The following is a 12887-nucleotide window of genomic DNA, read 5'->3' as shown; positions in this document are numbered from 1 at the left end:
TGCGACAAAGCAAAGCAATATATGTTAGTTCTTAATAATCGAACGAGTTCTTCGCGAATGTTACCTGTACATTCAGATCCAATGAGCACAGTTCGTTCTGGATGCAGCGCGTCCTGGATGACTTCGTCCAGTTCTGCCTGCTGAGGCTCAATGTACTCGTCCTGGATGCACTGGCTCTGTAATTTCTATGCAGGCGAGCTGGTTGTTGACTTCAGAGCCACTTTATAGCAATCCTTAGCTTCTTCCTGGTCCCCACGTATCTCTTGCACCCCCCCCCCCCAAGGTATTGGAAACTTCAGACATTGGTGGTACGTTGAGGGAATTGCTTTCATCTCGTGGATCCAGGGCTTGCCAAGGATCACATTTTAAGTAGAGGGTCCGTCAATAAACAGATACCTTACCTGCTTATTTACACCTCCGGCATAGGTTGGGATGACGATTTCTCCTAGGGAGTGCTTTGTTCCTCCACTGAAACCAACCAAGGGGACCGCTTTCTTTGCTAGATCTTTTTCGGTGAATCCCATGCCTTTGAGTGTCTCTAACATGATCAGATTGACGGAGCTTCCCGTATCCACAATGATCTTTCTCACCTCGCAATTTCCTATGGGAAGCGTGATGATTAGGGCATCCTGGTGCTGTTCTGGAGCAGACCCTGCATCTGTTTCTTCAAAGGTGACTGATGGCAGATTCTGGCGGTTGATCCTGCAGGAATTTTCTGGTCTGTCTCCTTTAGTTCAGGTTGTGTGCCTCTTTGCTGCTGAATATGTCAGCCCACACAGTTCTGGTCCACCTGTAATAACATTCACAGTTCTAGTGCATTGAGGAGGAGGAGATGGCAGAACCTGATCTGCTGAGTTCACTCTGGTTGTGTTCCTGGGTAGGAGGTGATCCAGGTTTCCTTGATCATAGTGGAACTGGACTTTCTTTCTGAGGGAATGGCATTCATCGGTGTCATGGGTGTTGCTGCCGTGGAACTCACACTTTTTGCCTGTGTCATTTCTGCTGCTGGGGTATCCTTCTGCTGGAGGTTTTGGCCATCTGACTCTGCGTCCGAGCTCCTTCAAGGCTTTAAATACTCCTGCAAGATTGGTAGTAAAACCATACTCACTTACTTTCGGAGGTAGATCTGCTTCGCTTTTTCCTTCAGAGTTTCCAGAAACTCTATTCACACTTCTGCTGTAGGGCTTGGACCTTTCGTTCCTTTTCTCTACCGGTGCTTTCCTGGATACTGTGTCTGAGTCATAGATGCCTCTGATTGGTGCATATTCTTCCTCCAATCTCATGACAGCATTTGCCTTTGTCTGCACTTCTTCAAAGGTGGTGCAAGGGTGCTTCGTCAGATCCTTGTAAAGATCTGAATCCTGGTGCAGTCCTCGGCGGAAGGCTTGTATAGCGATTTCTATATCACATCTTGGGATAGCCACCTTCTCCTTGTTGAACCTGTTCAAGTAATCACGGGTGGACTCCTCGAACCCTTGCACTATCCGGTAGAGGTCATTGGTCTGCTTCTCCGGCTTTCTGCTGCTGGCGAACTGCTGGTTGAAGGCATTGACTAGATCGGCGAAGCTAGATATGCTCTTGTTTGGCAGGCCGACGAACCACAATCAGTGCAGCCTGGATCCATAATCAGTGCAACACCAGTGACCAGTCATCCAGCACCAGGCCAATTTTCTGGAGTGCCCTGGCTAGGAGGTACACCTGCAGGTTCTTTTACCCTTGTTTCTAACCCTCTTGCAGGAGCAGGTAATTCGCTGGAGCAGCAATACTAGGAGCTGAGGGAGCTGATGTATAGGATACCAGGCGTAGCCAGTCCGTTGGAGAAAGCAGCCAGAGATAGCTATGCGGACTCACCGTTCGTTGATGACATAGCCCTAATCGGTGTCCCTAAAGGATATGTGCCTCCAGCCATGACGCTCTATGATGGAACCACGGATCCACTCGACCATATCAACCACTACAAGCAAAAAATGATGGTGATAACCACAACTGGATCTCTGAAGGAAGCTTGCATGTGCAAAGGATTCGGATCTACCTTGTCAGGAGCAGGCTTACAGTGGTTCGTCGGCCTGCCAAACAAGAGCATATCCAGCTTCGCCGACCTAGTCAATGCCTTCAACCAGCAGTTCGCCAGCAGCAGAAAGCCGGAGAAGCAGACCAGTGACCTCTACCGGATAGTGCAAGGGTTTGAGGAATCTACCCGTGATTACTTGAACAGGTTCAACAAGGAGAAAGTGTCAATTCCGAGGTGCGATATAGCAACGCTATACAAGCCTTCCGCCGAGGATTACACCAGGATTCACAGCTATACAAGGACCTGACCATGCATCCATGCACTACCTTTGAGGAGGTACAATCAAAGGCAATTGCTGTCATGAGGCTGGAGGAAGACTCTGCACCCGTAAGAGGCACTTATGATTCGACCCGAGTATCCGAAAAGCTCCAAAGAGAGAAGAAGAGTGAAAGACCCAAACCCTACAGCAGGAGCGTGAATAGAGTATCTGGAAATTCTGAAGGAAAGAGCGAAGCAGACCTGCCTCCGAAAATAAGTGAGTATGGTTTCACCACCAATCTTGCAGGACTATTCAAAGCCTTGAAAGAGCTGGGACGCAGAGTCAGATGGCAAAACTTCCAGAAGGAAGCCCCAACAGCAGGGACACAGGCAAGAAGTGTGAGTTCCACGGCAGCAACACTCACAACACCGATGAATGCCACTCCCTCAGAAAGGAAGTCAAATTCCACTATGACCAAGGAAACCCGGATCACCTCCTACCCAGAAACACAACCAGAGTAAACTCAGCAGATCAGGTTCTGCCATCTCCTCCTCCTCCTCAGTGCACTAGAACTGTGAATGTTATTACAGGTGGATCGGAGCTATGTGGGCTGACATATTCAGCAGCAAAAAGGCACGCAACCAGAACTAAAGGAGACAGACCAGAAAGCTCCTGCAGGATCAACCGCCAGAATCTGCCGTCAGTCACCTTTGACGAAACAAATGCAGGGTCTGCTCCAGAACAACACCACGATGCCTTAATCATCACGCTTACTATAGGAAATTGCGAGGTGAGAAAGATCTTGGTGGACACCGAGAGCTCTGTCAACCTAATTATTCTAGAGACGCTCAAAGGCATGGGATTCACCGAGAAGGATCTATCAAAGAAGGCGGTTCCCTTGGTTGGTTTCAATGGCGAAACAAAGCACTCCTTAGGAGAGATCGTTATTCCAATTTATGCCGGAGGTGTTAATAAGCAGGTATGATATTTGGTTATTGATGGGCCCTCTACTTACAATGTAATCCTTGGCAGGCCCTGGATCCACGAAATGAAGGCAATACCCTCAACATAACACCAGTGTCTGAAGTTTCCAATGCCTTGGGGGTGCAAGAGATACGTGGGGACCAGGAAGAAGCCAAGGATTGCTATAAAGTGGCTCTGAAGTCAACAACCAGCCCGCCTGCATAGCAATTACAGAGCCGGTGTATCCAGGACGAATACATTGAGCCCCAGCAGGCAGAACTAGATGAAGTCATCCTGGACGCACTGCACCCAGAACGAACTGTGCTCATTGGATCTGAATGTACAGGTAACATCCGTGACAAACTCGTTCAAATGCTGAGAAATAACATGGATTGTTTTGCTTGGTCGCATAATGATATGATAGGGATAGACCCAAGTGTGATAACTCACAAGCTAAGTGTAGACCCAAGCTATAAACCTGTGCAGCAGAAAAGAAGAAAAATTGCTTCTGAGAGAAACCAGGTCATAAACCAGGAAGTAGATAACCTGCTTGCTGCAGGAAAGATTCGTGAAGTAAAATATCCAGAATGGTTGTCTAATATGGTGGTGGTTCCGAAGAAGAATGGCAAGTGGAGGGTCTGCGTCGATTTCACAGATTTAAATAAAGCTTGCCCAAAGGATCTATTCCCTCTACCACACATAGATGCCATGGTGGATGCTACTGCTGGCCACAAGATGCTAACATTCCTAGATGCCTGGAGCGGATATAACCAGATAAAGATGCACTCTAGTGACCAGGAGAAGACGGCATTCAGATCTGAGAGAGGTATATATTGTTATAATGTCATGCCTTTTGGACTGAAAAATGCAGGATCTACCTATCAGAGGCTGGTAAACATGATGTTTAAAGAGCAAATAGGCCAAACTATGGAAGTATACATAGACGACATGGTCGTCAAATCGAAGCAGGCCATACAACACCACCAAAGACTGGCGAAAACTTTCGGTACCCTCGGAAATACCAAAAGAAGTCAATCCTACGAAGTGTACCTTTGGAGTATCCAGTGGAAAATTCCTGGGGTATATGGTGACCCAGGGGGGATAGAGGCCAGACCGAACAAATCAAAGCAATTCTGCAGCTGGAGTCACCGCAGAAACCGAAAGACGTAAAGCGCCTGACTGGAAGAGTGGCAGCCTTAAACAGATTCATATCCAGATCCTCGGACAGATGCAGGCTATTTTATGATGTACTCAGAAAAAGCCAAAGATTTGAGTGGACAGATTTTCACGAGAAAGCATTTCAGGAGCTGAAGCGTTATCTCGGCACCCCACCTCTCCCGTCGGCGAGCGAGCCAAGAACCACTGTTCTCGTATCCGTCGATCCACGAAGAAGCGATCGATGCAAGACTAGTACGAGAGCGGGAAGGATCACAAAGATCCAAGATATTACAACATAAGTCTCTGCTTCCAGCAGAGACCAGGTACACGTCACTAGAAAAACTTGTCCTTGCACTAGTTACTGCATCCCATAAATTGCGTCCCTACTTCGAGTCTCATACAATTTCTATGATAACTAATTATCCTCTCAAGACTATCATGAGAAAGCCAGAACTGTCAGGGAGGATGGCTAAATGGTCTGTGCACTTGAGCGGTTACGACTTGAAGTTTGAACCCCATACAGCCATAAAGTCTCAGGCTCTGACAGACTTCGTGTCTGACTTCTGCCCAGCCCTCCAGACCCAGGCAGAGGAGGACATTCTGAGTCAGGAAGAAGATAAAGGAGAGCAAGTGTGGGAGCTACATGTGGACGGAGCCTCAAATGCCAAGGGAGCAGGAGTAGGACTGGTCCTCAAGTCACCCCAGGGAGATCTCATAGTCCAGGCTGTACGATGTGAATTCAAGGCCACAAACAATGAAGCAGAATATGAGGCATTGATCCTGGGTCTGAAGCTGGCTCTGGATCTGAAAATCAGACACCTTCAGGTTTGCAGTGATTCTAAGCTTATAGTTAACCATGTTAATGATTGCTATGAGGCCAGGGATCCCAGGATGATGGCATATCTAGACGTAGCAAAGGAGCTGAAAATCAGATTTGTCACGTTCAACATCAAGCAAATCCCCAGGGACCATAATGCAGAAGCAGACACACTAGCCACCCTGGGGGCAACCTTCAAAACAGAAACCATCTCCACAATACCAATTGTCCACGTGTTGGAGCCAGCAACACTAAAATCTCAGCAGGAAGCAGAAGTGGTGTGCATCACCAGCAGTGAAGAAAATACTTTAGACTGGAGGAAACCATACCTGGAATGGCTGTAGAATGATATCCTGCCAGCAGATAAAAAGGAGATAAGGAGCTTTAAAATGAGAGCATCCAGATTCATACTAATTAATGGTGTTCTATTCAGGAAATCCCTCGCTGGACCCTACCTCAGATGCCTGGATCGAGAAGAGTCTCAGGCTGTTTTGCATGCTCTTCACAGTGGAGAATGTGGAAACCATGCAGGGGGCAGGAGCCTGTCCAACAAGGCACTGAGGCAGGGATACTTCTGGCCCACAATGCGCAAAGATGCCATGAAATTCTCAAAAAGATGTGACGCTTGTCAGAGGCACGCCCACGTTAGCCACCAGCTTGCAGAGCCTCTGCACCAGGTTATCTCACCATGGCCCATCATGAAGTGGGGAATGGACATAGTGGGACCACTACCCAGAGCACCAGGAAACAAAGTCTATATGCTCGCCATGACGGACTACTTCTCCAAATGGAAAGAGGCAGAATTATCCTCCCAGGTTACAGAAATCCAGGTGATATCTTTCATTAAACGCAATATCATATGCAGGTTTGGCATTCCATCTGAGATTATATGTGATAATGGGTCCCAATTCATTGGAAATAAGACAGAAGCTTTTTGTGCTAGGTGGAATATCTCGTTGCAGAAATCTACTCCGAGGAACCCCTAGTCCAACGGACAAGCTGAATCCAGCAATAAGATTATCGTTGAAAATCTGAAAAAGAAGCTGGAAGAGATTGGGGGCAAGTGGGCAGAAGAGCTACCTCTGGTTCTCTGGGCTGACAGAACCACACCCAAGGTTGCAACGGGACAAACTCCCTTCAGCCTGGTGTGTTCGAGTGACGACCATTCCATCCGAAGTTAGGGTCCCAACTCACAGATATGGATGCATAACAGAAGATCGGAATCAGGTGGAAATGGCAAGCAGTCTGGACATGATAGATGAACTCAGAACCAGCGCCCAGATCAGGATGGCTTCCTACCGACAAATTGTGGCTAGAAGCTATAACAAGAATGTAAAAGTAAGAACCCTGCAGGTAGGAGATCTGGTCATGAGGAAAGTCTTCCAGAATACCAAGAACCAGCAAGCAGGAAAATTCGCCTACAACTAGGAGGGGCCATACCAAGTAGAGAGCGCAGTTGGAAATGGAGCCTACCGACTCATGACTTTGGAAGGGCAAATGGTTCCCAGATCCTGGAATATCACCCACTTGAAAAAATATTTCACTTAAGTCACCAAGATGGTCAACAACTGGGTACTCGGCACCTACCGGATACAAACTCGGCCCGTTTAGAAATTGCCTTAAATATTTCCTGGCTCTAAATATTTTTCTGTCCCTAAGTAATTTTATGTCTCCAAATATTTTTCTGGCTCTAAATATTTTCCTATTTCTAAAATATTTTCCCATCCCTAAATATTTTTCTGGATCTAAATATCTTCTGACTCTGAATGTTTTCTGGTTCTAAATGTTATTCCTGAATTCAACATTTCTGGTTCTAAAAACAGCCTTGTTCGTATTTTAATTCTAACAAATTTTAAGTTGTAAAACCACTTTGAATGTTTTAAGTATAGAACTCTTTTTATTTTTTCAAATAAGCCAAGTGAATAAAATGCAAACTAATCTGGCAGAGTCTGTATTCATTACAGAAGGCGTGTGTCTGTGGCTAAGCACGTACAACCGGGACAACCAGCCTCCCGCGATGCATTAGCACCCACGCAAGCCTGGCTCCTCTAGACGAGTGGGCATACTAGACCCCTTAGCCAAAGAATCTAACAAATGATGGCCAAACAAACGACGTGCATGCACAAATCAAAGCACCAGAAACGGTACGACACAAAAAGATATCCACCAGAAAATACTTAAGTTTCAAAAGCAAAGTACGTCTGGTATCAGAACCAGACCAAAACACATTAAACTGTTCAAAATAAAATGCTATGCCCCGCAGGGCCAGAAACTAGCTAAACATGATAAGAGTCTTTCAGATGCAGAAAAAGCTAATCTATATCAATATGCTCCACAGCTTCAGAAGCAGCTGCCTGAGTGTCAGGAGCAGGAGAATTCACCTCTTCCTCATCATATGGATCACCAGCGGAAGCAACACCAGGTTCCACTAAGCCAGCTTGCACATCCAGGTTCAGACCATCAGGGAAAGTGTGGACAAGGCCCTCGGGAACTGCGTCCGAGGGATCCACACCCGGCATAATCGACTCGAGGTTCTTTCGAATCGAATTAAGACATATTAGAGTCGCCACCAAGTTTTTTGGGAACTTGGAACCGTTCAAGTCAACTTTACACCTTTCATCGAAAAGCATAAAGCCAATCGACTACGAGTGATTAAAGATCAAGACTTGTACCCTATATCACTCGATTTGAATGACTCTCGTAATCCAATGGTATTTAGACGGATCCACAAACCATAGATCTTGAGTAAGGGGTGAGGGTACGTGTTGGGAAGCCCATAAGGACACCCAACCCCGCCCGTCGATAACGGCCTCTACTAAGTCAAGTGTCGGATTTCAAACAAGGTCATAGCTACTGCGATGTATGAAATGCAAACGTTGTTTTAAGCCCTAATATGTGAAGTTTCTATGTTGATTTAGATGCAACTATACTAACTTTGTCAAAGTTGTAATTTAGCATGTGGGTTGATTGATCTAACAACATACAAATAAAGCAAACAAGGCTTAAGGGGGAATGGGGGAGCCGTTGGGATCTACCTATTACAACCCAGGCATTTCATGCCGACACAACAACAAATTAAAGATACAACTCGATCTAAATACAATTGCTACATACAACTCAAAACACGACACAAAACACACGGCCATTGGGCCTTGAAAACCGTGCACATGAGGGTGTCCCACGGCTCACATGACCCACGGTCCTTGGGTCATCCTCGTATTGCGTGCTCGCGCTTAATCTCATCGAATTAGACATAGGGCTACGCACCAAAGCATGCATTAGCATAAACCGGGCCATGTTGCTTTAGACAACACGCGGTTTACTACGCCTCTACAAGCATTGGGAACAACCGTCTAATCAAACAAGACTAAGGTTTTTAGAAATCATTTGACTCGATAAAAGAAAACAAACTTGAAATATTACAACTCGATAAACCAACAATAAATTACAAACAATGAAACAACGAGAAAACAAACGGCATAAAACAAAACGAGAAAGGTACAGAAAACGGCAACCACACGGCCCTAACCAACGGCCAAGATAAGGTTAATCTAGTTCCTAAGTTAGATTCATTGATTAGATCGAATGATTGCGAGACAAGTTAGAAAACGAGTAAAAAAGACGATGATGATTGATTGTCGCATGAGGGTGCATTCTACACGGCCTAAAGGGTCTAATTAGGTCAAATTCGCTAATTAATTTAACTCATCGAGTGTCAATAAGAAGGTGCTAATCACGCACTCTTATACTAGCGAGAAATTAGGTGAAAGAAGGAGATGCATTCAATTATTTACAGAAATCGTCGATTGATTTTTAAAGCTATGTCGAAGCCACCTAAAGTGTCTAATTAGATTATTGAATTGATTTAAAGTCATCTAATTACGTCATAGGTTAACAATCAGAAGTTAAACTAACATACAACGGGTCCTAGGGTATATCGAATTGGCCGAAACAACAAGGGGGTCAAAAGCGAAGAGCGAAGTTAGACAATCGTTTTATTTATGCCCTACCTTGAACACGAGGATATGTAAATGAGACGGGGGTGTACGACCGACAGAAGGAGCGGTTTCTTTTCCCATCTCAAGTCAACGCGGGTGTTCATGGTGGTACTTTAACTCATACTCGGACTAACTAGTTTCATCGTTAATTTAAAACAATCGATAAACAAGCGAAAAGACAAACAAAAAAAGAAAATAAAAAAAGGCATAAAAAAACGAAATAAAAAGAGAAGAGAAGGGGATTTGATGCACCCTCAACCTACATGTATCGTTGACACCGTCTTGGGTCGTAATCGATGGTAGATTTTATCTCGAGAGGCCGTCGTCGACGAAGAACAAAGCACACGCGCGTTTTGGAAAGTTTCTGGACAGCGATTTTAAAACAGTGATATCTCCCTCGTTTCACGACGAAAATTCGATTCGAAAGATGTTTTGGAAACTAGAAAGAGAGGAGAACAAGGATCTTAAAGCAACCCCTGCTCGTTTTGGATTATTGGGCACGAAAAACGAGCACAAACAGAACTGGACAGACAAGGAAAAACCGCGAAAACAGAGTGTTATTTCACTCTGTTTTTCGAGGGATTTCGTGTACTCTCAAGGGCAATTTGGCTCGTAATTCTTTATCTAATGTGTATATGGATGTTATATGGTTAATTAGGAACAAGAAACTCGAATTTTTATGGTGATTTGATGGAGGAACGAAAGGGTTTTCGAAGGAGACACACAAACAGTTTCAGTTTGTGTGTCGGTTTTGTTTAGGGTTTTTGGAGGATGTTTAGGGTTTGTTTCTGAGGTTTTAAGCTTCTATGTGATGGTTGGATGTATGGAGAACTTAGAGGAATGAATGTATGATGAAGGGGTGGTATTTATAGGGAGTTAAAATAGGTTAAAAGGGAGGGGAGGCAAATCGGGCTCAATGGGAATAGCTGCTGTCCAGCAGCTTTGGGAGGGGTTTCTAGGGTTCGTTTTGGGGGATTTCTTGGTGATTAAGCTAGGATAATATGGGTAGGATACTAGGGTATGGGTTAGGGTTAATGGGTACGGGTCTTGGTAGTGTTTGAAGCGGGTTTGGGCTCGGGAATTGGCTCGCAAAACAGGGGCTGTTTGCGGTTTGGGTGCGGGCTGCTTGGGGTTGGTTTTGAACGAGAATTTGGGCCATGGTATGGGGGTTCGAACATGGGTTGATGGGTATTGGTATAGGTGGGTTAGTGTACTCGAGATTCGTGCCAATTCGCAAAGGAAACGGGCTTAAAAATCGAGCTAAAATCGAGCTCAATAACAAGTGTTCAAAACGAGTTTTCTTCGTTTTTCAAATCGATTTTTCAAATCAAATAATCCCTTAAAATAAATGACTTTTCAAATCAAAAAAACTCATAAAATGATTTTTCAAATCAATTATTTATTTTATTTTCAATAAAATAAACTTGGAAAAAATAAATTCAAAATAAGATAAATTAAATTGAAATTACTTTAAAAAACAAACTTTAATTTAAATATCATTTAAATTAATAAAATGAACTCACTTAAAAACATTAATTTAAATATCATTTAAATTAATAAAATACTTCATCGACGACGCCCATTCTACCTCGTAAAACGAACTCCAAATAATGACAATGACAACTAACGAATACATGTGTCCTATCATCATCGGGTGTTTGTCGGGTTCTCTATAAATTCCAATATCGACGGATATGGGTATCTACAGAGCCCCCACTTTGACTGAGGCTTGGACAAGGCGAAAGTCAAAGTATACCCCAGGTCCCTCTCGACCTGAGGATTCTTCGGGTCGTTTATAGTCCATTAGACTTGCGTATATAAGCTCGCCAGCCATAAGAAGAGATCATACCTGAAACTTCGTTGGGGTTGACTCTTGCTTCTGTTACGTCGAAATATCATCGTTGGTCATCGACCCATAAATTGTATAAATGGTGGGTTGAGCCTTATCCTTAGGCGCCTACGTATCCGTTTCTGACGGAATCAAACCCGCGTCGTAGTTCGGCTACTGCTGACACATGCCCAAAGTTTATCATCTGCTGGCATTTGTCCAAAATTCATAATCTGCTGACACTTGCCCAAAATTTATCATCTGCTGGCAGGTGCCAAAATGGGACGGGACTTTTCGAGGAGTTTGCCGCCACTTTCATCATTTTCTTTCAGCTGCGGAATTCTTCCATTTCATACTCTTGTATTGAATTGAATTCTGGGTGGATGTCATCCCTTTCATCTTGATAATGGTCTCTCAAGCCAACGGCTTCGAGCCCCCGATTCTGAATGGCTCTAAAGTCGAAGACTTTAGAGCCCCGAGTTGAAGCATATCCTGCTACATTTGAAACACAAAAACGCACTTGCAATAATCATCACATAGGCACATTTGGATCATCGATCTTGAAATTGGATCATTTGAAATCTTTGGGTCATCGACCGAAAATTGAATTTGAAGTTTTTGAAAGCTTGGGTCATCGACCCGAATTTTTGAATTTGAAAATTTTGAATGATTGGGTCATCGACCCGAATTTTTGAATTTGAAAATTTTTGGTATGTTGGGCCATCGACCCAAAAAATTGAATTTGAGGTTTTTTTGAATTTTGAAGGATTGGATCATCGACCCGGAAAGATTCTACTACTTGGATCATCTATCCACAATTTGCAAAAAAGTTTTTGGAATTTTGAAATTTTGAAATTGAAATTGAAATCGAACCTTGATGGGTGAGCATGAAATACGACTCAGACACTCCGTATGACTCGTAAACAACGTGGGCGTAGCCCGCTACCGTAAAACAAAAAAGGAAAATAAAACCGCAAGTGTGCACGGGTTTTAATTCAATTATTGACTTGTTGGGGGTAGAAATGTAAATTGGCCGTTCTGGCGCCAAAAGATGGCCAATGAGAATCACAAGGTCGTCGAACTTGGGACGGAGATATCGTATGGCATGGGCGTGCTCCCGAGGGCACATGAGAATCAAGATCACTTGGCATTGACATGGTGGATTAAACTCACGGAGCAACAACGTTGGCTTCGCCCAGACACTAAACACGGACTAATTTTATGAGAACACTTAGACATCACACATGACTTTTGAGGGGAACATTCTGTCACTCTTCTCCTCGCCTCCTTTCTTTTCAGCGAGTATTCATCATTTCTTGCCACCGCCTTCTTTCTTTTCAGCGGGCTTTTACTATTTTTCTTCCACGCCTTCTTTCTTTTCAGCGGGTTTTTCATATTTTTTGTTCCCAACACAAACCCACATCTATGTGACTCAACATCTTTGCCTAAACCATTAGATAAAGCTCATTCCGAGACTTGACATTACTCATCTGAACCTATATCCTTATCCTAGCCTACATCGAGTGCTAAGACCGATTCAAACAAAGGTGGCTTCATTTGGACTTGGTTAAGACCCGTAAGAAACCGACAAGATGACAACTTGGATGATGGATGGATTGAATCCCTTATTCTGAAGGACTGCCTACGTATTCGCGTGGAGCGAAATCAAATCCGACGTAGTTCGATCATGGTGCATAAACATGGCATTTTGATTGTGTGTACACACTCGAAGGTTTCACCTAAGGTATCATGTCGTATCCCATTCTAGCCTGTAAGGTACCGTTAAATCCCGTGTCTGGGGTTAGGTGTAAAAGGCTTGGATCTTTTGGGATGTGGAGCTTGGTAATAACAAG

The 12887-nt window shown here is 44.2% G+C and overlaps 2 protein-coding genes across 2 annotated transcripts; both read left to right on the top strand.

Moving 5' to 3' along the window:
• The first annotated feature begins 4829 nt into the window (after nucleotides 1–4829).
• Nucleotides 4830–5552, top strand: LOC141641747 (uncharacterized). The gene has a single exon (XM_074450395.1). It carries the CDS (start codon nucleotides 4830–4832, stop codon nucleotides 5550–5552), a length of 723 nt encoding a protein of 240 aa, XP_074306496.1.
• A 240-nt stretch (nucleotides 5553–5792) lies between these two features.
• Nucleotides 5793–6636, top strand: LOC141641746 (uncharacterized). The gene is made up of 3 exons (XM_074450394.1): nucleotides 5793–6038; nucleotides 6249–6353; nucleotides 6436–6636. The coding sequence occupies exons 1-3, from the start codon at nucleotides 5793–5795 to the stop codon at nucleotides 6634–6636; spliced, it is 552 nt and encodes a 183-aa protein (XP_074306495.1).
• The last annotated feature ends 6251 nt before the right edge of the window (nucleotides 6637–12887 follow it).

Source organism: Silene latifolia, chromosome 2 (genome assembly GCF_048544455.1).
Source record: "Silene latifolia isolate original U9 population chromosome 2, ASM4854445v1, whole genome shotgun sequence".
NCBI classification, from domain to species: Eukaryota; Viridiplantae; Streptophyta; class Magnoliopsida; order Caryophyllales; family Caryophyllaceae; genus Silene; species Silene latifolia.
This window is presented reverse-complemented; position numbering and strand designations above follow the sequence as displayed.

Excerpts from the sequence above, each read along its gene's own strand:
- LOC141641747 (XM_074450395.1), top strand. The coding sequence starts at position 4,830 with ATGAGAAAGCCAGAACTGTCAGGGAGGATGGCTAAATGGTCTGTGCAC.
- LOC141641746 (XM_074450394.1), top strand. The coding sequence starts at position 5,793 with ATGCGCAAAGATGCCATGAAATTCTCAAAAAGATGTGACGCTTGTCAG. Across the intron at positions 6,039-6,248 it reads CCCAGGTTACAGAAATCCAG|AAGCTGGAAGAGATTGGGGG; the intron begins GTGATATCTTTC and ends AATCTGAAAAAG. Across the intron at positions 6,354-6,435 it reads GACAAACTCCCTTCAGCCTG|GTGGAAATGGCAAGCAGTCT; the intron begins GTGTGTTCGAGT and ends GATCGGAATCAG.